At 41.2% G+C, this 27,983-nt stretch overlaps 1 protein-coding gene across 1 annotated transcript in view; it reads left to right on the top strand.

Moving 5' to 3' along the window:
* The window catches only part of Kcnh8 (potassium voltage-gated channel subfamily H member 8), a 418,565-nt gene that overhangs the window by 140,438 nt on the left and 250,144 nt on the right, over positions 1-27,983 (top strand). Inside the window, exon 3 of the mRNA XM_008849967.1 lies at positions 9,794-9,925. Within this exon, the coding sequence (XP_008848189.1) occupies positions 9,794-9,925 (132 nt within the window). The remainder of the gene's footprint in view (positions 1-9,793; positions 9,926-27,983) is intronic.

The following is a 27,983-nucleotide window of genomic DNA, read 5'->3' as shown; positions in this document are numbered from 1 at the left end:
ATATATAACACTAAAAAGAAATAATCCCTAGTGTGCAGGGCTCATTAGCCTGTCGGCTTCCTTATCTTGAGGTGGTAAATCATGACTAGTACCTGGCTGGGTGCCTGTTTCTGTCAATGAAGAATTGCTGGAAAACACTCATGTTCCTGGATTCTGTACTGTCTACTGCTGTTTTATTACTGTAGACACGACTTGAATGGCTGAGCCAGAGTCAAGGTGGACTACAGGACCAAAATGATCGATTGCTTGGCACTTGATAGCCTATGCTTGCTGACCTCTGGAGGTGAATGACCCAATCTGTGACATGGACTAGCCAAATAGATCCCTCACCACTTTGGACAATTCACTTTTTATATTCATTGCACATATAATCTTGAAACCTACCTTTTTTTCTGTCAGAGGAAGCCTTAGAATTAATGAGAAAACATTATACATGAATTGATTCTTCATAGATAGATATCTGTCTTGATGTCAGGTAAGTCATGTGGAAGCAAGCTCAGCTGGAGTGATGTGGGGAGGATAGCACAGTGCTTTTCCGGGCATGCAGACTGACCTCCAATTCTAGTGAGGTGTGTGTTGTGTTTGAGGGGAGGCTAGACATTGTGGAAGACGCCTGACTGTTCCTCCTCAGCCTCCTGCCAAGTTGTGACTCAGGGCAATCTGGCAAGCCATTTGCCAGTCTTCATCGGGCACTGAGTTTGCACAATGGAGGAAATGTCAGTATGTTTGCTGTTGGCATATTCTTAGACAGTGCTAAATTGCCACCTAATGCTGTAATCATATATAGAATATATGAATGGAGGGGTAAACAGGAAAACTGTTTGTCAGTAAACTTGGTTGAAAATCTGCAATTAGTGCAATGGTACAATGCTACTAGGCTCCTACTGAACTGGCCAGTGCCCAAAAGACTGAAGACACGAGGTGCTGGTGGGGATGTGAAATATCAAGACCTCTCATTCATTTAAGGTATGAGTGAAAGATGGCACAGATACCTAATTTGGTGACAAAAAATTTCAGATATTTGCCTGACCTTCTTAAAATATTTTATTTATTATTAATTTTTATTTATGTGTATGAGCACATTGCCTGTATGTATGTAAGTGCACCCATGCCGTGTAATGCCTGCCCAGGAGATAAGAGGACCTGAGTTCAAATCCCAGGCCATCCCCTGGGGGCATGGAAATAGGTGAATGCCTAGAGCTCACTGCCAGCCAACCTAGCCCTGAACAGTGAGCGAGCTTCTGCTTGAGTGAGAGACCCTGCCTCAAGGCAACAAGACAGAGTGATAGAGGAAGACACCTGATGTCTTACTTTGGCCTCTGCACGGGAACACTCATGTGCGTGCACCATACTTAGACATATACCATGTATACCATGCATGCAACAGAGAGAGAGAGAGAGAGAGAGAGAGAGAGAGAGAGAGCAAGAGAGAAGTATTCTGCAGTCCTACACTCTCTTACACGTGCCCGCACATCACCCTTAACATTTCTCTTCTTTATTATTATTTTTTGCTATAACGTTCAAATATTTTCTTTTGGGTCCTAAAGAACCCAGCCTGTCAATGCCCTGTTTGTGTGGGCACAGCATCTCTTTCTGCACCAAGGGTTATTCTCATTGTTTTCATAAGACCTTGGATTCTTCTAGCCAAAGCCTTGTGTAATTAAAGAAGGTTAACTTAATCCTCAAATTCTCATTTTAATCAAGTTCTCTCTCACAGAACAACTGCTAGTTTGATGGAATCTTAAATTGTTTCCTTCAAGTCAAGTATCAAGGGAATGAGTTCATTTCAATGGCTTCTTCTCAGAGAAGAAGCTCCACGTGGCAGTTGTGAAGCCAAACCTGTCAGCATAGAAAGCTTTCTGCTCACTAATGATGACGAATCACATCTGGTTCCTTTGCTCCAGAGCATCATTGAAGAGATGGTCCCATCACTCTGTTGTGGAAGAATTGGGACTCAGTGTCCCCTGCTACTTTGGGTCTTAGGACATGGATTCTGGGGGTGCTGCTCTGTGCTCTGAGAATGACCCTGGTAGGCCCTGCACGGTTCCAGCTTCCCAGGACTGGAAGAAGCAGATCCACAGCGGCAGTAGGGTTAGGCTAAGGCTTTGTGACCATGTCGCAAGACGGGGTTGCAGCCCTTTCCCCTTGGGGAACTGAGACACTGTAATCAGAGTGCGTGAATACCTGTCAGGACCTACACGCTGAAACCGAGCCAGCATTGATTTCCTGATCCCTTGTCTGATCGAATGCACAGAGAAGCTCAAGGTCTAAAGCCATGTGCATGTTAAAGACAGGCGGATTCCATCCTAAACTGAAACAGTGGAGCCTCGCCCCAGAAAGATCCCGCTCTGATCGAATTAGAATTTGTTGACGGCACAGGGACTGCACTTTTTTCTTATATGAGGACGTTTTGAAAGGCATATTTTATCACACCCTGCAGCATGCAGAGAAAGGAGAATGAGATAGAAATAAAATTGAGTTCCTAAAGTATTGTTCATAAAATGGGATCATTATCAGAATATTAAAATAAAATTAGAGAGTCCAACTCAGTGTCATGTGTAAATTCTCATCTTTGATATTTTAGGCCTACGGCTCTGAGAAACAGCAAATATCTCAACTTCTACAACTGTGAAATATGATCAAATGTGGTCACAACTGACCAGTGTGACATTTAGATATGATTTATGTAAGGCATGTGACTCAGTGTCTAGCACATGGTATATGCTTAATAAATGACTAATTCCTCTGTTATGACCTTCTCACAGCACTTCAGTGTTTATCAATAATGCAGGGATCCTCGGCAGGCCTCTTTCCTCATCCAAACTTGCTCCCAGTGGATTTGTGTTTAACTGTACATAAAAAATACTGAATCATCCATGCTTATCATTTGAAATTCGGGTGTTTTTTTTTTTTTTAATCAGGTAATAGTTCTTCAGATCCACAACTGAGTAAATGATTTGCCGAACCAGGCATTGGGACTATTGACTGAGGCATGTCTTGGGGGCTTAGTTTAGATCCTCTTGCTCCTAATTATTAGAATTTCCTAGACATGGCTCTGCATATTCCTCGGGGAGGAACAGAGGTTCTTTGTTTCTTGTTTCTTATTTAAGGAGAAAGGAAACTTGGAACATAAAAGAAACAGAAAGAAAGAAAAGAAACGAAAGCCCTTAGCACATTCAAAGCAGTTGATTAATACAGGATTTTCCCCTCCCTCCCTCCCTCCCTTCTCTATCTCTCTCTCCAAACACCCTGACTGAACATAGAAGTTCTATAAGTTTGAAATGGAGTATGTGTTTGAACTCAACAACACATGAAGAATCTCTTAAAGTGACCTTCACAGAAACTTGTCTCCACAGTCTTTTGGGTCCAGACTTGAACTTTTTACATCTCTGGCTCCAGATCTTTAAACTTGTCACAATTTCACTCCTTATTCCTTTTACGTATTCTACCTGGAAAACTCAATAGCAAAGACCTTAAGAGGTAGACAAACTATAATCCTACAATCCACCACTACTACTATCTGATGTGTGTCCTCCAGTCTTTCTAAATTAAATTAATTTAGGTGCCGAGGATCAAACCCAGGGCCTCATGGATGTCAACTAGTGCTGAACTCCTCTTCCAGCCACATTTACTTTTTGGAAATGGACAGAAATCGAAAACACTTTTTCAAAGAAATTGAAAACTTTTTATGACAGCCATTCTCACTTTTCAATAAACATTGAAATGCAGTGTATCCTCAGTCACAGCCCAGTTCAGAGTGGTCTCCAGATGGTTTGACTTCAGGCCAGCCCCTGTCTAGCCCACTCTACCTTCCCCTGCTCTGCAAGTGCCAGGGCCCCTATTTCATTTGCTTCACTGGAACCTGGTCATTTGCAGAAGGGTTGTCCACTCATGGTAGATTCAGATGGGTGGACAAAGACTTACCACTGTACAGACTGCACTGGAGACAGACAGTCCTTGAAAGGTGTTCACTGCAGAAAGGTGAAGATTTTACCTGCTATTTCTCTAAACAACCCTTACGTTCATCCTAGTACCATTGTGCCAGGGGTGCTCAAGGGGGTGCAACAGAGACTTGTCAATCAAGCAACTGGGTTTTCCAGGGAGCCCTCCCCACCTCTTCAGCATCCTGTTTTCATTAGCTCAGCTGGTCACGCTTACCTCCCGGACTCTTGCTGTCCTTTGCCATCTCTTGAAAACAGACCTTCCTTGACGAATACAGAATGGTAAAGCTGTGATGCCCCGCAGCAGCAGAGCCCTTGGGAGTTCTGGGCAGGACCCCGTGCTGTCTGTTTGCAAAAACAACTGAAAAATATATGGAAGACTAGAGTCAGGGAGAAGAAATCCAGAGGGAGAGAGAGAGAGAGAGAGAGAGAGAGAGAGAGAGATAAAGCCAGAACAAGGAGGTAGCAAGCGTGATGGACTTCTATGATAGTCCAGTGGAGACTCCCACCACCGCCTTCTGCTTTCTGCAGCTCCAAACGCCCCCAGCAGCTTCCTATGCTCAGTGCTGCCACCTGCAGCCCCTTTCTCACATCGACACCAAGACTAAGTCCTAAGACTGGCCAAGGTCTTGCTCTCACTTAAGTCCATAACACTGAGACAGTGTTAGTAGAGAAGAGGAACCATGATACCTCAAGGTGCTCAGGTCATGTGACACTGATGTTGCTAACCCGCAGGATATTATGTCCATAGTTACATTCAAGGGACCCGAGTCATTTCCCAGCACCCACATGAGGTGGCTCACAACTGCTTCGAACTCCAGGGCATTCGATGCCCTCTTTTAACAGCTCTGAGGGCACTGCACTCACTTTCATAGACTGACACACAGGCACACCCATACACACATAATTTTAGGAAATAATAAATAAGAAAATAATCACACACTCACTATGAAGTTCCACTCAAGCTCTTGTTTAAAATAAAAACAAGGGCTAAGCGATGTCCACATCCCACTTTGAGGTGTTCTGTTACATTGGGCAATAAACTGTCCCCTATCATAACAGCACAATCATCACAGCAAACAAAGCTACTCAGGTCTCAATGTTCCTTATATCTATACCTGTGTGGATTTAGTTATTAAACTATGGCCTTATTCTGAACATCTTATTATTAGTTTATGCTTTTGCCAAATATAATCTTTTGGGGGTATGTATTAGCCAGAATGTGACAGAATGCCTGATGTGTTCACCCTAAGGGAGGAGAGATTTATTTTAGCTCACCGCTTTAGAGACGGTCAGATTCCTAACTTCTGGTCCTGTGGTGGGGTAGAGCCTCATTGTGCTGTCAAGATATGACAGGTTACTCACCTCATGATGGACAGGAAGCAAAGAGAGATGGGAAAAGAGACTTCTGGTCCTGTGGTGGGGTAGAGCCTCATTGTGCTGTCAAGATATGACACAGGTTACTCACCTCATGATGGACAGGAGGCAAAGAGAGATGGGAAAAGAACTGGGAACCATGTATAAAGTTTATAGGCTCACATCCAGTGACCTACTTCCTCCAACTATGCCCCACATCCCAAGGTCTCCAGAAACTCTCCAGATAGAACCATCACCTGGAGACCAAGTACTGAACAATGAACCTGTGAGGGAACATTTTGTATTTAAGCCTTAATAGGATATACAGAGAGAATGAGTCTTCCCGTAGCTGTAAATATTAGCAAGTCAAATTCTTTTATACCCTTGCTTCCTAAGGTAACTATTTATTCAATTCCCGAAGTACACTTTACCATATAAGGTATAAGCCCTGCTTTCTCCATCAGTCGTATTTATCCTTGGAAATTAAAGGTGTTATTAACTGAAATCCTGGCAGTACCTCCTCTGTTTGGGCACTTCCAACCCACATGGTAATTATTGCTGCTATATACAGACAGAGTTAAAATTGACACAAGATTTCTGCTCTCTAACTCTCTTCTTAAGAACCATTAGCATCTCTGAATTCAAGGCTAAGTGACTTAGTAACTCCCACCATCACCATCACTCTATGAGACATTTATGACTCCAGGCCTGAATTACTCTGGATTGAAAGTTGACTGTCATCCATCCTGCTGGTGAGTGAAGCAGGAAATGCCAAAACCTGGAGAACAGCCTTGAATTATTGAAGCCACACAGGATTGAAAACACTGTCAGAGAGCCTGGGAGAGGAGCGTGTCAGAGAGATGGAAGCAAGCAGGGCTAGGAGGAGTGGGCAGGCTGTGTCAAGGGTGTCGGTAGTGACTGTGGGCATCTTTCTCTTCTGGAACAAGCAAGCGGAATGTGCTTTGTTCTCCAACTTGGGAGGTGTTCAAAGCAGTTGAGTAAGTTTCAGACTGGAAGGAAGACGGGGAGGCAGGACGGAAAGGGAGGAAGAAAAGAAGGGAAGGAAAAAGGAAGGAAGAGAAAGAAGGACGGGGCCTCTGTGTCCCTGTTATATTTTCCTGCTAAACCTTTCTTATTATAGAGGCACTGACAGTGTGGACCCCGTGGGAAACCACTGGGAAACTTGAGTTCAGACTAACTCATTTTAATGAAATCTTACTGAATTTGAAAGATGTCAAAGATCACATTTTGCGATTTAAAAGACGAATTTCAAAGTAAACTTTACACTCTTCCAGAACATAATGTGAAATGAGGGCCGGGCCTGCAAAGCTCATTAGAGACTGTCGCCAGCTGACAGCTGTTTTCTTGGCTTTTACCTCACTTTGTGCTTTGGCTTCTTTCGAAACCACATCGCTTCACCTGGGCAGAGGTTCTGTTCGTGCATGTGTGTATGTAGGTGTATGTGTATGTGTGTACACGTGTGTGTACATGTATGTGTGTGTACACGTGTGTGCATATACATGTGTGTGCTGAGATGGCAAAGGCCAGGAGAGGGTGACAGATCCCCGGGCCTGTAGCTGAAGTTGCAGGCAGTCAGGAACCTCCCAGCGAGGGTTCTAGAAACCAAGCTCTACTCTGCACGAACAGGAAGTGCTCTTAACCTCCGCGTCATGTCTCTAGCCCCAGCCACTGCTACTTTCTCAGAGAGCTGACATTTTGACCTGATGGCTCCTGATGCTGTTACCACAGTTACAAGCTTGATGACAAAGGCTCCCAACTTGAAATGGTAGTCACAGATACGATGTGAAAGGACACCCAGCGTGGGCGACGGGGAGACGTGTAGGTTGGATCGTGTAGCTCACTTCTGACATTTATCCATTACTCTTGAACAGTTGAATTGACTTGTGTCAGCATTTTAGGCTCACTGTGTCCACTACTAGATGTGGGTGTGACCGTGTTACGATGGAAAGTTCCAAGGAGATCCCATGGCTTCCTTATGGTCATGTGACTCAGTGTTGGAGGCATGGTGAGACCAATGGGGTACTGAGGTTGCTCTCTTAAAGGTAGGGGGGGCAGATAAATGATGCTGAGTCTGCATCCAAAAAGCACAGGGAAAAATCTAAGACTCCGAATATGGAGGAAAACGTATACGCTCCATGCATACTGTTACTTGATATATCATATGCATATTTCATGCTAGCAGCATATCTTAGACATTTAGAATAGAAATCCCATAGAACTGAGACTTTTCATCACAAAAGGGAAGAATTATGTGTGAATAGATTAATAATTTTAAATAAATTCACCATTTTCTTTTAAAAAATATTTTCAACGTTTGTATGTTTCTTAGTTTTGACTTGAGAGTTTCATCTGCATGTCTGTAAGTGCACCCATGTCATGCAATGCCTGAAGAAGCCAGAAGAGGACATTGGATCCCCTGTAACTGGAGATTTGGACAGTTGTTAGCTGCTATGTTGGTGCTGGGATCTGACCTCAGGTCCTCTGCAAGAGTGCTCTTAACTTCTGAGTCATCTTTTCTGCCCTATTTCCATCATTTTCAAATATTTCTATCTAAAATGCCTTTTAGTAGAAAACATAGAACAAGAAAAACTTAAATACCTGTTTTAAAATCAATAAAAACATTTACATAATAGGCCAACCATTGAGTACTATGATTTTAGGGTGAGTCTACATGACAAGATTCCTTTTCTCCAGGTGAACTGCCCGCATTGGTTTCTTTGCTGCTGCTGTGATAGAAAAATCGAAACAAAAAGCAATTTGAGAAAGAAAAGATGAATTTTGCTTACAGTTCCAGAGGGGACGTAGTAGTCCATCGCGGTGGGAAAGCCCTGGCAGCAGGAGTATAAGGCCCGCCCGAGGGTTAGGAAGCTCAGCTCGTCCACACAGGAGGTGCAGAGACAAGAGACCATAGACCTCAAAGCCACCCCCAGTGACAGCCTTCCTCCTGCAAGGCTCTACCTCCTAAAGGTTCTACTACCCCCTAAAACAGCATCACTAGGTGGGTGTACGGACGAGGAGCGCAGAGGACCACCAACCAGGCAACTCCGTGGCGTGGGGGGGGGCAGCACTTCATTTGAGAGCACACAGACCCGTGGGCTGCCACTCTGAGAGCAGGGAAACAGCAGTGAGCTGGGGCAGTCAGACATCTTTCATAGGCAGTCAGGTGGTTGGGTAACTTTCTATGATGTAGGCTGGGCAGTTTAGCTCAGGATTGGTGGGTCTCCCAACAAGCAGAGGGACTTGCCCCGGCTAGGTTTGAACCCACTGTTTTAGAATATCTGAGCTGCAGAGCCATTTTAGGAGCCTGCCAGGAACCTAACAGTGGGGACCAAGTGTTCAAACACATGAGCCTGGGGCATTTCACATTCAAACCACAGCCTTGCCTTTTGAGAGATATTATCAGATATGACATATATGCAAAATGCATGTTTTCAAAGTATAAACACCTATATATAGACAACATAAAGATCATAACTCACTCCAGTGACCTCATTCTGCTGTTTGCTTTTAATCACATCTTCCTGAAGGATAATCACTGACTTTAACTTAGCACCATATCTAATTTTGCCTATTTTATACTTACTGAACGTGAATCCATGTTCACTCTACTCACTTGTAGCCAACTACTTTGACTCATCATCATGTTAGAACTGTTTAGAAATACGTACATAGTAGTACTTACCCACTCACAATGATGTATACTGTTGTGTTATATATAAAGTTTCCTAATCCTGAACAGTGTTTAAAGTACTGGTATTAGTGGTATTACCTTGAAACCAGCCAGTCATGTCTGAGAGTTTAAGTGCCTTGGCATCCTCTCAAAATTGGCATTTTCCATGTGGCTGGGAGATGGCGCAGTGGTTAAGAGCACAGGCTGCTCTTGCAGAGGACCCAGGTTTGGTTCCCAGAACCCACATGGCAGCTAAAAACCATCTGTAACTCCAGTTCCAGGCGATCTGACGCCCTCTTCTGTTCTCTGTGGCATTGCATGACACGGGTTCACTTACACACAGGAGGCAATATACTCATACACATTAAAAATAATTGGTGTTTTCCATCTTGGTTTTTGTTCCCATTCTGGTGGATGCTTTTTGGCTTTTAAGTTGATTGAATAAGCCTCTTGTAAACTTATACCAAACACGGGTCTTAATTCTAGAGTCAACGTGGCAAACACTAAGTAGGATCCCTCAACCTCAAGCTCAAAGAAGAAATGCAGTTTGAATGACATAGGCAGGAATGTGTCCGCACAGGCAGACATGTCTGCTTTAAATACTACCTTATTTTCAAGAAAGTCTTTAGTTTTTGAACAAAGAGATATGAATATAAACTTGTTACTCCTTGACTCTGAAAGCTGGTGCTCTTAAGATGGGAGAGTGTGGGACAGGAAATAAAAGTGCGAAGGGCTTTGTTTTTATCAGTGATTGGGTTTTCATAGGGATATAGGAGGCTGACCTGTGCTTTTATCTGGGTTGTAGGGTCTCCATTTTGGTGCCTATTGGATATTGTCCCTATAAAGAATGAGAAAGGAGACGTGGTCCTTTTTCTGGCTTCCTTCAAAGATATAACGGACACAAAAGTGAAGATTACTCCAGAAGATAAAAAAGAAGGTGCGTACTGTTTCTATAAGATATCGCCAGAGGGAGTGACATTTCAAAATGATTTACTCTAAAACTTGGGAAAGAAAAAAAATTGTCTATTAGAAAACAGCAACTGATAACTGTTCACAGCTCTTAGTCAGTACTTGGTGCATGAGCCTAAATCAAAGACATACGTGCCTTTAATAACAACTCGTTTGACAGGAACAAGACTTGCCTGTGCCTCTGCGACTCGGATGTGGACAAGAAAATAATTTACCACAATATAAGAATTCTTATGTCATTTTATTAGGAAAAAATGAATTGTTTGAATGAGTGAAGTTAAAATATATCATTAAAATATCTCTCAGTTACAACTAAATTTCTATGGGTCAAAACTCAGGAGTGCCAATGTCTGTTTCTTGATGTTAGATAGTAAGAACAGTGTGAAAGGTGTTAGATACAATGGGGCAAATGTGTACTTTATAATATGCAACAGTAAGCTTATTTTAAGTCACAAACAAGCTTTGCAGATATCTTTAAAAGATTCTAAGAGCTTATGCTGTTTGCCCTTTTATCTTTTATTGCTTATTAAGAAATTGCTTGCAAAAAAGGAAAATCCCTTGCATTTCAAGTTATCTAGCAAAACTCAACACTGGAAAAAAAGTGCTCATATTGTTGTACGCAGAAATGGAATCAGATATTCTGGTAGCCAGAGAAAAAGAAATCGTTCTTGTATGGATTTTATATGTAGTAAACTCTTTTTAAAATATTTTATTGCTTTCATTTCGTGTGTATGAGTGTGTTGCCTGCCTGTATGTAAGTGCACCCATGTCATACAATGCCTGTGGCGGTCGTAAGAGGGCGTCAGATCCCACGGAACTAGTTACAGATGGTTGTTAGCTACCATGTGGGTACTGTGAATCGAACCTAGGTCCTCTGTAAGAGTAGCCAGGGCTCTTAACTGCTGAGACAACTCTCCATGCCCTGTAGTGAACTCTTCATAGAACCACCTGCTTGATGTTTCAACAACGATAACATTTTACAAAGGACTCATGTTAACAATGTCTACCACTGTTTTAGGCGTGTTTGTCTGTTGAAATGATCATCGATTGGGGTTTGGTTCCCTACTTCTGTCATTTGCAGTCTTTGCAAATGTATGGCAGTTTCCCTATGAATTTGACGACGCTGTGGCATGTTTCAAATACACAAGAGAAGAATAGTCTTACGGTCACAGTTACCTGGCTATTACAGAATATCTTGCTCCAAAGTTAGTGTTGGTGTATGTAGCTTTTGTCTGAACTATTTCCTTTGAAATATCAAAATATCAGAGTATGCAAAAGAAGGATTTCTGAGTAACCGATGCATTAGATCATGGCACGTACATTTATCCCCATACAAAGCCTATGGATTTGTTCTTATCAAAAAGCGTCAGTCTAATCAACTTTTATTGGTTTTCTTTGGACATAAGGGCCTTAAACAAAGTTTTGAATCATTTCTGTCTTCTGCTTCTTGTACTTGGTGCCATAGGAGAAATCACCATGTTGGCAGGCCAGTCTGGGCAAGTGGGTCAGTCCAGACACTCAAGGTTTGAGAGCATTTGAAAGCACTCTTTAAAAAATGCCTTTTGGTACTGGAGAGATGGATCAGTGGTTAAAAGCACTGACTGCTCTTGCAGAGGACCCAGGTTCAGTGCCCAGAACCCACATGGCAGCTAACAACCACCTGTAACTCCAACCCCAGGGGATCTGGCTCTCTCTTCTGGCCTTTGGGGGCATCCCACACAGACACACATACATTCACATAATTGAAAATGAAAAATCTTATAAAAATGGTTATTGGAAGCAAAAAAATCAAATAATGTTCCTTTTCGCCACTAGGTTCTAAAGAGTACAGTGTGTCGAAGAATAAACTATCACCTTTATTTCTGACAAAACAAAACACTGCAGAGCCTACGTCCAGGTGGGGTGATCTTTCTTTCTCCTAGTCAGCTCCAGACTTGTAAAAAGTTGGCCCTTGGTTGGTAGCTGGACTGGGCCAGAGACAAAGCCCATCCAGGAGTAGCTTAAACTTGAAGGCCCGATGATAGCCACACACTGAGAAGGGCCATCTTAGATATGCCCATGTTCTCTTTCAAACTCATTCAATTTAAAGTCCTCCTCTTCTCATGGGACAAAGTGAGGGTAGGAGCAAAGGGGGCAGGCTTGTGGCACAGAGTTACTCATGTATGAAGAATCACACCTGGCACTGGGGAGTAAGGGACAAGGCCTTGAACTCGGGGCAACTAAGAGCATCACAGTAAGTCCAATCCAGTGTCACTATGATGAGGCCTACGTGTGTATTGCAGTGAATATCTTTAAAAGTGTTCGGCAATAGGCCTGTTTCTGTTCAAGAAACATGTACGTCATAAAGACCATCTCTTATGTGTTTTGAAGTGAAAATATACTTCTAATGTTTATATTGTAGAAAACAGAATTTTAAATTCCTGAAAATTTTCTAGCACATTTCTGAACGTTTTCTAGCCTTGTGACTTGGCTCCTCAGATGAGTATTTCATGTGAAGTGATTATTTCTAATAGCTACTGAATTCCTAAGAAAACCTTTGCCCTGTTGTTACCACATATATGTTTCACAGGCATATTGTGTTTATACAGAGGCAGAGAGGCTATTGCAAGTCAGCATGGGGTCAGAAAAAATAAATGTGGATTTTCCTCTTTTCTAAGCCTTTACTAATTGTGAACAAATACCCTACAATTTCTCCAACTAATGCATAACTGACATGAAGGTACAGGTGATCGTGGGGTATTTTCAGAATGTCCAGGTGAAGCATGTAAACATTGTTAAAAACCTCCTTGTCCCTGTGTAAATGTGGCAGAGTTGTTTCATAGCATCAGAAAACTCTCAATGAGGCTCGGCCTGATTCCACCCAACCTTGCTTCCTTGTAGTTATCTAAGTGATGTACAGAAGGCTTCGGTCAATTCAGTTAATTCCCCACAGAAGTTCTTCATTTCAAAGGTATAAATTGTGTGACTTTCATTTGAACAAGTACTTGAACCATGAATCTCTACATTGTTGGGGATTTCATTTGAAATGAAAGAAATGATATTTTATAGAAAACGTTACCATAGAATTCAGTGAAATACACTGGAGATTTTCCATCAACAACAGATTGGTAAAGATGACCATGAAGTGAAAAGGCTCTATGTATGTACCTGTAGGAGCTTTCAACTGATAATCTGTGTGTTTGTCTCTCTCTCTCTCTCTCTCTCTCTCTCTCTCTCTCTCCCCCTCTCCCTCCTCTCCCTCTCCCCCTCCGTATGTGTGTGACAGAGACAGAGAGACAGAGACAGTGATCAACAGAGCTGATAGGATTTGCAACCTTTAAAAATACTATACCTCTTTTCACATATATTTTCCTTTTATTCATAAAACACTAACACCTTTGTCTACAATTGCATATGGAGTGAACTTAACATGAAACTCTAAACATCTCTTCCTATCTGTAAGTTGTATTTTAATATAAAATTTGAACCTATATATTAATGAACTTGGCAATCTAGATCCTTCTCTTGCTCAAGTCCTGCCTGGCAGTTAAATATACTGAAAAGAAAAGAGAAAACATGATGATGGCTTAATATAAGTAGGTGGTGTAGGCAAAGGCTTTCTGGTCACAGGAACTCTCAAAACTGGGGGAAAATAAACAAACTTAGGACTGAAAAATGAGCACTATTGAATTTAGCAACAGCAGAAGACTGAACATTGTTCATATATTTGGATATAACTAAATAAAGTCGATAACATAGATTTCATTTTAAATGTTGCATTTAACATTTAATATAATTGCAAAATCTAATACTGGATGGAGTAATTTACAAATATCAGCTGAGCTCCATCCCTGCCATCAGTAGCAAACTAGCACTTTAGGGATGTGAAAGTGGAAACCATAGGCTTTGCGTTGTCTACATCTTAGCTCAAAACCTGGTGCTATCCTATGCTGCTTGTGCATCCTTTAGCCTGCAGGAGGAGGAGCTAGAAGAGGCAAGCACACTGACAGTGTGAAGATCCAGGAAGAGGAGGGATCCCAGAAGTAGGGAGATCACGGTGGTGAAGAGACAGCCAGACAGCCTATGGACAGTAAGATGAATCCAGACATGTCCCAAGGGAGTTTGTACAGGGAAGCCTGCTGCATTGCTGCTGTGGAGAGGTTTCTCGCGAGTGGTATGAAGGAGGAACAGACAGTTCTTATAGTAAAGATTTGCCAGCTTACTGGTGATCGGGGCCATGCCATTATAAGACTAAGGAGATGCAATCACAGCCCTTCATCCCATGCTGTTAGCTCACGTGAAGCAGTTATAAGTTCAATTATTTAATTATCTGCTAATAAAGGCCCCTACAGTCCACTTGCTGGAAACCACATAAGCTGATAGCCTTGAGGCCTTTAGTTTAACCACACTTAGCTGGTCATCTTCACTTAAAGCTTACTCCCCTCTGTCTTGTTACGCAGGTCCTCGATTTTTCCCTTGCTTGGAGCATTGCTATTCTCTGTGGAAACCCTAGCTCTTTCCTTTCCCTTAGGTCTCCCTAAACCACATTAGCTCATGATGAGCATCCTTCCACGGACTGCCTGAACTGTGCTGCGTTCTTTTCCCTTCTTGTGCTGATGTGTCGCACCTCTGCTATGTCGACTTCCCCCAGTCACTGCGTCCTTTGAGGCTGGTAGTCAACCTCATATGTGTGCATCTCCTACAGTGTCCAACGTGTTACAGATACTGAGTAAACACTTGCTTTTTCATTATTTCCCCTGGGAAAGTGTTACTTATGTAACACTCCGGTCCTTTCAGAAGTTCCCTTCCTCCATGCTCATTTGTTCATGTCTGGATCTTCCAAATTCTTTTTACAGCAGTTTATTCATAGATGTTAATTTGGTTTCCCATCCAAACTAGTTGAGTTTAGTAATACACATTGTTTTTGTTTTTTTTTTTTCCAAACACAGGGCCCAATGCAGTTACTTTTATTTATTTCTTGCAGAGTGTCCCAGATTTCCTGGGAAGGTGATTGACATTCGCTTACTCAGTGCATGACAACATCATCATCAGTCATCACGGAGAGGTTCCAGAATCTCAATTATAGTTTCTAAAACAGGGACGCTTCAAATTTGTCTTGAGAATCTCTGGGTTTATATGTGAAGCTTTTTCTATTGTCCTTAATGGTAATATAAACCAGGGTTCACATGCAATGCAGTTCATAGTCTGACTTTTGGCAGGAATGAGCCAGTTGTCAGTTGTCAAATACACTAAAATTTGTTACAACTCCATGTGCCTACAACTAATTGGCTTAGAAGAAATAATAATGAATAGCTTTGCTTAGTATTAGATGTGCATAGCATGCAGGTGTAAGAATGAAAACCCAGCTAACACAGGTTTCAGCAGGAAGGGCTTATTTTTCTCACAGAGTCAGCTGAGCAGCTGTGGTGGGAACGGTGACTCGAGAACTGTGGACAGACACAAAGGCTCTTTGGAGTTTGTCTTCTGCTGTGCTGAACACATGGGTTTATGTCCTGTTTACCAGCTCCTGACTGAAGATGCCTGTACCTTTGGAAGGCATTTCTGTGATGGAGGTGAGAAAAGTGAAGGACCAGAGACAAAGGTTCCACCCATGAGAAATTGTCTTTCTTGGTGGGAAAAATGCTCTTGTCTCACCTTCCTCTCCTCCAGGCATCTCCATCACCACATGGCTGGCCATGTGCTGTCATACAACCACAGTTTAGAGATGCAAGAGATACTTGGAAATCAAATTTCCTTGGTAAGAGAGAATGAATCTAGAAATGAACTTGGATCAACCACACAGAGGCCCTGAAACTATCCTGTGTTTATGATTTTCGTGCATGCCAGTCTGATTAAGCATCCTACATCCCATAGTGTAGGGGTCAGCAAGGGCATGTGACCTAGTCATGGCTCCAGGGCTGTGAAGACTGAGGAAGTTCAGAACTCCAGGACTGTGTGCGCTGACATTACGACTTTCTACCACAACTCAGGGCTTCCTAGGGAAGAAAGGAGGGAAAACTTGGAGCTGAGCTGCAGGCTTGACTGTCCTATTTTCTGAGATCCTTCTCTGCACCCATACACAGGGTTGTCACTGAAACAGGTAATTTCTAAGACCATTCTCTTTTCCTTTCTTTTCCTTCTAATTCTCATTTTTATTTAAAGTCCTTATTACCCAAGTGTAGTCTGAAAAGCTGAAATGTATTAACATCATCTGGAAGCTGGTTTAAAAATGCAGATTGTTAGGCCCTACAAATCAGAATTTGTATTTCAGCAAGATTCTGGGGGGTCCTCTGTGCCCCGAGACTGAGAGGCCCTATGCTCTACAGAACCCCTAAAGAACTCTGAAGAGCCGGGCAGGCGTAACCCACCTTCACCAACTGTACCACATCGCCCCAATTCTTTGGCTTCCCAGCCTTTGTACCTATCCGAAGGAACTCTTTCCAAAGTAGCTTTCTATGGCTAATTGCTTTCTGCTGCATTAAAATTTAAGCTCATCAGGGACCAGTCTTTGTCTCTTTCAGTCAGGAGCCTATCTCCATGTGTACAGAGTGAGAGTCTGACATGTAGTAACTGCTCAATAAATATTTTATAGAGAGGTAGGTGGCAGATGTATGTATGAATGCATAAATGGTGTCTACTTTAGGAAGCTGGACTATCAGTGGTATACAACAGCATAATATTCTTGCCGCTTCAGAATGCCAAGTTCATAATTTTGAGAGGTGTGTGTCTCAGGTGCACAGGACTGGAACCACTTTGTATGCCAATGTTCTGCTTGATTTGACCCATAGCTCACCCGGTCGGTTCCCTCTTAAAACACGTCCCATTGGCTGGCACCAAATGACACTTTTACTTCAAATAGAATCTCTGTAGTTGGCTAATTCGGGGTCCTTATTGATTCTTCATCATTCAGTTTCTGAGAATCTCAATGTGGCCACATTTTAAAAGATAATTGAAATCACTTCTTGAAAAAATATAAAAATATCATCCATAAGGGTAATCCTTAAGCTTCTGAACAGTTATTAAGTACAGTTAATCATTTTATGTACTTTGAATATTTAAATGTTCCATATGGAATATTGTAATGATTCTTCTCTCATGTGACAAAAGATCCTGCCTGATTTTGTTTTGTTTGGGTTTGTTTAACCCAGTGCAAGACATACATACAAAGTTGTTGTCTGATCAAAGAGATATTGCAGAAACTGATCCTTTATTCCACGAGACAGAGTTCTGCCCCCAAGAGATCTAAACTGAGTCTTTACCCGACACACCATGACATTGGAGAGCCCAGATTGATACCTGAAGTCTTAGATTTACTGCATAATTTTGGACTTCATGTTAAAAAAAAACTTCAGATTTTTACTTTTCAAGACAAAAGGAAAATGTGGTAAGTAAAGTGTCTTGGACTTGAACTAAGACATAAAAGCTATGACACCTTCACTGAGTCATCATTCCATCTGAAGACAATTTTAGAATATTCTTCAGCCATGGCTCAGCAGTTAAGCGCACTGGCTGCTCTTTCAGAGGACCCAGGTTCAACTCCCAGCACCCGCATGACAGCTAGCAACTATCTGTGACTCCAGTTCCAGGGGATCCAAGGCCCTCTTATGACCTCCTTAGGGATTGTATGACACAGGTGCACTTACATACATGTAGGCAGTACACTCATACACATAAAATAAAAATAATCCATATAAAATATTATGCAACCAATTAAAATAGACATGTCTAGAGAATTCGGTCTGGTTGTCAGTAGAATATGATCTTAAACAAAATCTTCAAGCTAAAACCCATTTAGACTATCTGTTCTTTCTTTGAGCTAGGGTCCCATTATGTAGCTCAGCCTGGACTTGAACTCTAGATCTTCCTGCCTTGGCCTCCCAAGTGCTTGGAATAAAATCAAGGGCCATCACACCCAGCTTATTATAATTCTTTATAAAATATATTTCTAATTTTATTACTTTGAGAATAGAAGATGGTTTTATCCTCTTTGGGGTTGACTTTAAGACATTTACACTCTTTGTAACCTAATTTGCAAAAATACAGACAAATACAAGCATTGGTAAAACAGGTATGTTCATACTGATGGTCAAAAAGTCAGGAACTTGACTATGGATGTGCATTCTTGGTGTTCACTGAATTCTGTTGATTATAGTAAATTGGTTTTAAGGAGTAGTCTAAATTCAGGAATTATGTAATTGGTTCAACCTCTTTAAACTATATAACTCAGTTTTATTTGACCCAGTTACAAAATATATCATTTAGTTCCTAAGAAAAGTTCATGCAAACAACTAGAACACCACTCTTCTGTTTAAATAATGAAATCTTTTGTGGAATATTAGTGTTTCTTCACCATAATGATGTTTATGTAAATGAGTCAATCAACCATGTCTTAACTGGAAGACTACTAACTGCTTACAGCAGTGACCAAGTCCAGAACTCACAGAGGTTGCTTATGAGCACACTGCTTCATCATCTTCTTTCTAGACCATGAGCTCCCAGAAGGTACTGTTGATCTGGATCACTTTGATCACACAGCTTAGACACAGCTTTGGTATACTGAAGAGCTCACTGGGGGGCATTAAAAGATGCAGCGTCCTAAAGTTACTTAGAATCGGTGAAATAGCAATCCCAGCAAAAAGCTGCAATTTGGAGGATCTGGAAAGTTTCAAAAGTGTAAGAAGTCATAAGTAGTGGAGTAGGAAAAGGAGATAGGAAAAAAAAGAATGATTGAAAAGAGGCAACTTCATTAACGTGAAGAACATTAATGATTCTCTACACAGCAGAGTCATGCTATGTAGCCCAGACTCACTTTAAACTCATAATTCTGCTCCCCAAACTCCAAAGAGCCCAGATGTCACATGTGAACTACTATATAGGCCCAGCTGGAGACTTTTATAAAAATTAGAAGCAGAATACCTGTTCATCAACCATAAATATTTTATCTATTAATGAAATCTTAGGTGAAAAAACTGACCCATCCAGACAGAATATATAATCAAGCACTTTACAGTACGCTTGAGATGCCCCTGAGTGTCAGTCCCTCAAGAAAAGCCTTTAGAATAACATCACCACCAGGAAATGTACACCCAAGGCATGGAGGGGGGAAGGGAGAAGCTTGGACAGGAAGGAGGGATAAGGTAAAGTCCCGATCGCGGAGCACATCAGTGGGTCACTGCAATGGCTGTATATCCTGTGTACCAGTTATTCAGGCTTTAGTTTGCTTTCTGTTGCTCTTACAAAACGCTGACCAAGAGCAAGCTGGCTTGCAACTCACATTTCATCGTCAAAGGAAACCAACGCAAGAACCTGGAGGCAGGAACTGAAGCAGAGACCTGAGGAGCCCTGCTCACTGGCTTGCTTCCTCTGGTTCGTTCAGCTTCCTTTCTATATGGCCCACCCCCACTTGCCCTGGTGGTGCCACTCACACGGCCCTAAGCCCTCATACATCTTTCAACAATCGAGAAAATGCCCACAGGCCAATTCAATAGAGGAAATCCCTCAAATGAGCTTCCCTGTCCCCAGTGATGTCACGTTGACGACTGAAGCTGACTATGACATCTTGATTTGATTTTTTTTTTTTCAACAAAAAATTCTCTCACATATTTGGGAAAACTTAAGGAAATAATTAGAGAATGAATCTCAAATAGTACTCCAACTGTGCTTTATCTTGTGCTGGATTTCCGCAAAACTTTAATATATTGACTATGAAAGTCCGTAAGTTATAGAACAACTCATTTACAAACATTATAGAAAATGAGAAGATGCCATTGGAAGACAAGTTCCTGAACAGGGAATGTGACTTTGTGTTGAAAAGGGAGACTCAAGTAAGATTATAGTGAAAATAATTCCTGTGAGCATTTTGTCATTTCTCCGAAGGGATATTGCTGGAGATAAAGCCAAACCCTGAGTCTTTAGAAGCTGTGATGTACCTCAGATTGACTTCTAGTCTTCCTTTCTACCTGGAAAATTCTCAGACATGCATAGGCTTCTGGTAAGGGAAACATGATTAGAGGGTGTCTAAAACTCTACGCATAACCAAAACTAGGAAAGTAGGGAAGGGGTTCTCGAAGGCCCGACGGTACCCTTTTTGTCAGCTCATCTTTCCTTAGCAAGTGGCCAAAGTGAGAATGTGAAAGCCACAGGTGTTCACCAAGCCCTCTGAAGTATGGCTAGCTGACCATTTCACACTGTGCAGTCATTTCTAGATGTGGAGTTAGTGTATCCATCATATAGCTAGAAAGTGTGTCCTTTGCTGGTGTATGCAACTCTTTCTAGAGTGACTATGATTCTTACACAGTAATCATTTGTCATCCTCAGAGTGAAAAGATCAGAATTTACTATATGACATAGTAAGTGAGAAAGAACCCAGTGCATCTGGCGAGCTAGAAAAAGTTGTGCAGTCGTTTCTAGATGTGGAGTTAGTGTATCCATCATATAGCTAGAAAGTGTGTCCTTTGCTGGTGTATGCAACTCTTTCTAGAGTGACTATGATTCTTACACAGTAATCATTTGTCATCCTCAGAGTGAAAAGATCAGAATTTACTATGTGACATAGTAAGTGAGAAAGAACCCAGTGCATCTGGCGAGCTAGAAAAAGTTGGAAAAGGAGAGTTTGTGTATGACCTAGTGCCATGGGCATGGTGATAAGTTCTCAGAATTGTATACTGAAAGGACGTCTGAGGTACCATAATCAGTTACTGAATTCTTTCTAGGATCTGATAACTAGAAAGACAGTAGGTGACAGCCCCCAGCAAGACAGTTATTTGCCACACCTGCTGTTACGGAAACATCTTCATTCTTTTAAAACAGTGGAAACTTGCAGGTCTCCAACTTCCCTACTGGAGGCAGCTCACTGATTCAACATGGTATGTCTTTCACTTGCTTTAAATGCAAACAACCCATCCACTGTGTTCTACCGTTGAGTCTGGAAAGGTCTACAGTTCCGACAACATCAGTTTCAGTAGTTAAAGTATTTGATAATCTAGAGGTACAGAAAAAAATACATCCTAATACAGAATTCTCAAATTGTTGTGTGAAATAAAAATGTTACACTCTGGGATGCTAGCTGTCAAGTAGGGGAAGTGGTTGATTTAGGGAACGAAAACGCAGTGGAAATGGAAGGCATATCCTAGAAGCAGTTAAGGGAAAGAATCAGAGCATGGGTCCAGAGCAGGGGACCAATCAGCTGAGGGTTATGGGAGTCTGGTAGAACTGAACCTTGTCACCTGGGGAACGAGATGGAAGGGGGGGTGTCCCCAGAGAAGGAGACCTGATGGTTTTATAGCCCATGAGAAAAGAAAAATAAAGTTCTCTTTAATAAGAGACTAACATTCTCCCTAATAAGGCCTAATCAGTGTCATGGTGATTTAGGTTTGGAGTATGATGTGTAGTAATCAGAGCTGAAAATTTTATTTAAAGTGATTCTCGTCGATAAAGTTCCTGGGCACAGAACAGGAAAGTTCAAATGATTTCTATTTGGACATTTTAAAATGCAGTTGTACAAGAATCCTCATGAATTATCAAGGGACATGAGCTCATAATAAACAATTACAAATACCATAGGATGGACTTCCATGAGAAAGAATCGCTGGGAAAAAAACAAACTACAAAATTGAATCCTCAAAAGCTGCACACAATGGAGTTGTCAGACAAGGATATAACCATGCTTAACATTTTTCAAGAAAACAGAAAGTGGTAAATTTATGATCAAGTAACAAGTCTATCAAAATAACACAATTTATTTACAAAAAAAGAGTTGAAAACTTCTATAAATCGAAACATGAAATTAAGAATAAAGACACAATAAAAGCTGAAAAACACACAGACAGTATCTGTATGAAAATGAATGTGTGCAGCTGAAGGTTATAACAAGAAACAGAGCCAGACAGGGGAAACCTCCCTTCATGTTGTTGGTCAGGGTAGTCCGAGAGACTCCCCAAATAACAGACTAGTCAGTGCCCCAGCCCTTAATTATCTCCCCAGACCTGAAGATAAAACCCTATTGCTGAAGACAGGACATACTTTGGACACAGGACTTGGAGCAATGGAGTGGAAACTGACCTGGAAGGTCCTCCCTGAAGACGAGCTCTCATAGCTGTGGAAGATACCATGCAAGCTGCTAAGGGAGAAAATCAAACAATAGTCCAACCCCAGCTTTAAAGCCTAATAACCACAACAGTGACCAAACAGCAAACTATATCAGTGCAGTAGTAACACTTTTATCTTGGGGGTAAATTAGCTTTATTGACAGTTAATTGGACTTTAAAGTCTTCTCAGCTAGGGGGGAACTCATATGTGGCACTCTAAACATAGCCAAAGACACATGACTGGAGAGGTCATAGATCCTAGAGAAAATTCTATGTCTGTCATCCTGTAGACAAACATAATTTCTTACTGTATGCTAAGTATGTATCCTTATATTTACAGACAAGTATACCAGTCAGCACTCATCAAAGAATCTTCTTTTGCAACAGAGAGAGTCTAGTTCAGAGTTCCGCAACTGTCACACACGGAGAAAACGTGTCTGTGAGATGCCCAACTCTAAGTGACACATCTACAATGGAACCTCTACACCTAAGGCTCATGGAACATAGTGGAACAAGGGGTGGAGAGAACACTAATGCATCTCTCATCTCTCATCAGTGAAGCTTCCTCATGTAACAGAGGGCGATGAACACAGAAGGCCACAACTGGCCAAAGTGTAGATAGAGAATAATACACTGCGGAGTATGTGTCCCTGGATAGGACTCTTATTAAACCTCACCAACCCATGGCTCATAACCATTGTGGAAGAGGGAGACTAAAGATTGTAAGAGCCGGGGTTGGTGTATAACCATATAGAAACAGGATTTTACAGGCTCCTAGGAACTTGCTCATATGAACTTACAGCAGTGGTTACGGCATGCACAAGACCCATGCAAAGTCAATCAGACAAAAACCCAGCATAGAACTGCAGAAATGGGCAGCAGGCCCCAACCTTAGCTGAGCAACAATGTTGGCATCTGATCACTGCTGTGTGAGGGAGAGTTGACCTTTTTTTTTTTTTTCAATATTTGTAATGAGTGTATTTTTTTAATACATTTTATATCTCATAATAGCGATGAGGATTATACAAAAGCTATTAAAACAATTATGAGAATAAATTCTATTGTCACTTAAGTATCTAAAGCTATTTTCCTTTGCATTCTTCCAGAATGATTTGTTCTTATTCTTTACCTTAATTTGAGGGACTTCAAGAAGATACTTGTTTTTTGTTTTTTTTTCATACAGAAGAATTCATTCCAAAGCAATTGACATTGAGACGTTTTCACATGCATTTCTAATCTCTATATACATGACTATCACTGGTCACAGTCACCCACCTTCTGAGCTCCTCGGCATCTGAGCATGAATACCAACTCGTCAGATAGACAGCCTTCCTCTCCCACTAGAGGCTCCATACTCTGCCATCCCTGTCACTGTCCACTGTGCTGTCAGCACCCCCATCCATTCCCCCCTATCTGCCCTTCTGGTAAATCTAGTCAGCCAGAGGTCCCTGTTCCAGGAGGGGAGTTGACCTTTTTAAGGGAGTGATGATAGATAGGGTGAACAGGCTCCAGTGGATGAACTCACACCAAGAGATATCTGGGTCCACAAACTCGACTTGATAGACCTTAACATATAAGAATGTGTGAAATCCTGTGGGTGGGCTGTGGCAGGCGCAAATAAGAAAGATCTAAATATGATTAAAATGTATGAAGTGTATACAGATTCAATAAAAATATAAATTAAAAAAACAAATAAGGTAAACAGACAATGGCCACAGAATAAGAAAGAATCAGTCAGAGCTGGAGAGATGGCTCAGCAGTTAAGAACACTGGTGGTTCTTGCAGAAGAATCCCAGCATCCACGGCAGCTAATAACTGTCCGTAACTCCAGTTCCAGGGGATCTGAGAGCCTCTTTTCTCCTCCGCAGGCATTGCAGGACACGGGTGCACTTACCTACACATAGGCAATGCATGCATACACATAGAATAAAAATAGTAAATAAAATATTTTTTAAAAGACAGAATCAGTCAATTAAAAAAGAAAACTTTCCCATATTGTACCACACAGATTCATATGAAATAAAGATCAATAAAAATACAGGTTAGAGTAAAAAGATCCAAAATATTTCTGGAATTTCAGAGAAAATAAAATGGTGGACAGTAAACAATCATTTCAGAATGCATAACACCACAATCAGATTTTAGAAACCCTCCAAGTCTGAATGTGATTATGCATTAAACCACAAAGACTTAGAAATCTTATGAAACTAAAGGCCAGTAAATAACAGTGAGTCACTAAATAAACACCCGAAAACAAGAGGATCCTAGAAGCAACCTTAGAGAATTGACTCACCTTCAAAACAAACAAACAAACAAACAAACAAAACAAAACAAAATCTTGACAGCTGTCCTATCGGAAGTAGTGGCAAAAGCCAGACAGACTGGCACAGGATCTTCACGGTGTTGAGTGTGGATAGGGACCAGTGCCAACTGCAAAGTTTTATCCAATTGACCTCTTTGGAAATGTGGAGCTAAGACATAGGAAATTTCTAACAAAAAATGTAGCTCATCCACTAACAACTTTACCATAGAAAATAAATATTAGGAAAAAACCCCAGTAGGAGTGGCAGGAATTAACTGGGGTAATAGAATTCAATTTCATGTCAACAGTTATGAAAAATGAAGTGGAAAGTTTGCAGAATGTCTTTTAAAGACTGACTCGGGGTAGCAAGAAAATTTCAGTTATCCTATATCTATTGAATATACTTAAAATATCACCCAAGATACTAAGGTGAAATTATTATTTTTGAGGGGGTAGTAGTTTTTCAACTTTAACTTTCATCAACATCTAAAATTACATATGTGTATATAATGGGATATACCGATAGTTCTCTTTTTTTACTTTTTAAAATGTATCTTGTTTATTTTCTATAAAATTGTATTTAATTTCAATTTTGAGCCTCCACTGATTACAGAGAATTGAGTAATTTTTTTCTTTCTTTTATTTATTTTTTATGGGGCTTTTGGCTACTCTAACATTTCCCGCTCTGAAGAGGTAACCCTAAAATCTTAAGATGAAATTATTTTATGGAGAGATTATTTTATGAAGCGTATTCCCAAAGAGGCACAGAAATTCTAAACAAACAAAAAATCAAAAATGAATTTCTAAGACATTTCATTTCCACTGAAATGAACTTCAGCAGATGCACTACTATAAAACACCTTGTTTAGGAACAACTGTTCTGTCTTCATTTAATGCACGCACACACACGCACGAATCCACACGCATACACAATCCAAATGGCCAAAGTTATTTGCACAAAAAGAACACAGGAAGAGGAATTACACCACCTGAATTTAAAACATATACAAAGCTCTTCATATTTTACTAAAAATCCTGCATGATATTAGTGTGAAAACCAGACACAGGCTGACGACAGGACAGGACAGGACAGGACAGGACAGGACAGGACAGGACAGGACAGGACAGGACAGGACAGGACAGGACAGGACAGGACAGGACAGGACAGGACAGGACAGGACAGGACAGGACAGGACAGGACAGGACAGGACAGGACAGGACAGGACAGGACAGGACAGGACAGGACAGGACAGGACAGGACAGGACAGGACAGGACAGGACAGGACAGGACAGGACAGGACAGGACAGGACAGGACAGGACAGGACAGGACAGGACAGGACAGGACAGGACAGGACAGGACAGGACAGAACAGGAGGCCCAGAAGCCAACGCATGCAGCTACAGCTGGTGATTTTCAGCAGACGCACCAAGAACATACATTGGAGAAAGGGCACGCTTGTCAACAAATGTTGGACATTTTGGATATATACATGCAGAAGAATCGAGCTAGACCCTGTCTCTGACTAGTTACAAGGATTTACTCAAAATGCATGTAAGACTTAAACATAGCACAGAAACCATGGAATTGCTGGAAGGAAACATAAGGGAAGTGCTGCGGGACACTGGAACAAGCAGTTTGGTGCAAGGCCTCAAAAGCATTTGAAACAAAACCCAGTGATGAAATGGGGTTTCATCCATTTACATTGATGCAGACACTTCTGCACAGCAAAGAAAACACTTGGAAGTGTGCGGTAAGAACCAGCAGGAAGGATGAAAACATTTGCCATGTATGTGTACGACAAGGCCTGATAGCAGACTTCAGGAGGTACTCAAAACGGGAAATAGAGGGGCCTGGGACATGGCTCAGTGGCAAAAAGCATCTGATGACAGGACTGACAGTCTGAGTTCCATCCCGGAAACCACATGGTGGAAGGAGAGAACTGACTCCCAAAAACTATCCTGTGACCTCTACACATGTGCTATGCCCTACCCCCAGTAAACAGAAAAATGTTCAATAGATCTGAGCAGGTACATGAATACTTTCGAGGCACAAACAGATACATGAAAGAATTGTCAGCACCATTAATCATCGAGGAAATGTAAGTTAAAACCACATTGAGATACCCATATCTGTGCTGGGATACCATGCAACTGTGAAGAAAATAGGTGATTAGTAGTTTGGGTCAATCATATGACCGCGGTGGCTGGCACGAGATTTACCAACCCTTATTGGTATGACTAAGTCAAACTTTCGTTCATTGAAAGTCCTGTCATTTATAGCACTGCGGATGTAACTTGTTTTATCAAGTAAAATAATCCAGGAACAGATGCCACTCACATGTGGAATCTGAAAGCAATACGTTTGACAGATTGAGAGCAGACTGGGGTGGCCAGAGGACGGGGCAGTGTGGAGGAAGAATATGGAGACGTTGATCGTTGGGCACTAAGACATAAGACAAAACTTTCTGATTTGTCATCACACACTATGGTGCATGGAGATAACGACTGTGGACTGTGCATTTCAAAAGGCTGCAAGAAAGAACTCTCAAACTTATCTCCAGAAACAAATGATAAATGTTTCCGGACATAGCTATGTTTAACTTGATTTGTACATCCGGCAATGTTTACTTCATTGAATATTACATAGTACTCATTACTTTGTACAATTTATATGCTTTTGTGTTTGTTGAAACCACAACAAAAAAAAAGAATTAGCCCTTCCTGATTTGTATCTTGAATTTTAGTGGTTGGTGTTTCTCAAAGCATGCCTCTTGTTTTTCCAGTTAACAACAAGATAGTTTTCACTTCCAAATGAGAGATTATTAGCTTCAAATTTAAAAATAAGCTTTAAGATATTTTATATTATAGGGACTGGAGAGATGGCTCAGTCATTAAGAACACTGTTTGTTCTTACAGAAGACCCGGGTTCGAATCCCAGCACCCACATGGCAGCTAACAACTGTCAGTAACTCCAGTTCCAGGGGCTCTGACAGCCTCTTCTGACCTCTGAAGGCATTGTACAACACGGGTGCACTTACCTGCATGCAGGCAATACACTCATACACATAAAATTAAAAAAAATATTTTAAAAAGATATTTTAATTATCTATATGGGCCAAAGTCTAGGTTTCCAATTGAACATTTACCAAAGAGTAAAAGTGGTGCAGAGTATGGCCAGTAGTGTACACAGTGATTTTACATGGTAAACAAGTAGCTTTTTAGGTATTATTTTTATTTTTTTTAGTATAAATGTATTGCCAGATGTAGGTAGGTGTCCTGCAATACCTGTGGAGATCAGAAGAGGGTGTCAGATCCCCTGGAACTGGAGTTACGGACAGTTGTTAGCTGCCATGTGGGTGCTGAGAATCAAACCTGGATCCTCTGTAAGAGCAGCCAGTGCTCCTAACCACTGAGCCATCTCTCCATCCCCACAAGTAGCTTTTAAAGAAAAATGTTGCATTTTAACATATATTAGAAAGCATATACTCAATGATGGATATTATTAAAATAATCTAAGTAAAAACAAATTATTTATTTAGAAGAAAATTTAAAATAAACTATGGGTGATATCTATAGATGATAGATAGATAGATAGATAGATAGATAGATAGATAGATAGATAGATAGATAGATGATAGGTAGATAGATGGATGGATGGA

Source organism: Nannospalax galili, unplaced genomic scaffold (assembly GCF_000622305.1).
Source record: "Nannospalax galili isolate Female #2095 unplaced genomic scaffold, S.galili_v1.0 scaffold364, whole genome shotgun sequence".
Classification (NCBI taxonomy): Eukaryota; Metazoa; Chordata; class Mammalia; order Rodentia; family Spalacidae; genus Nannospalax; species Nannospalax galili.
Note: the sequence above shows the minus strand (reverse complement) of the source record. Positions and strands in the feature narration are given on the sequence as shown.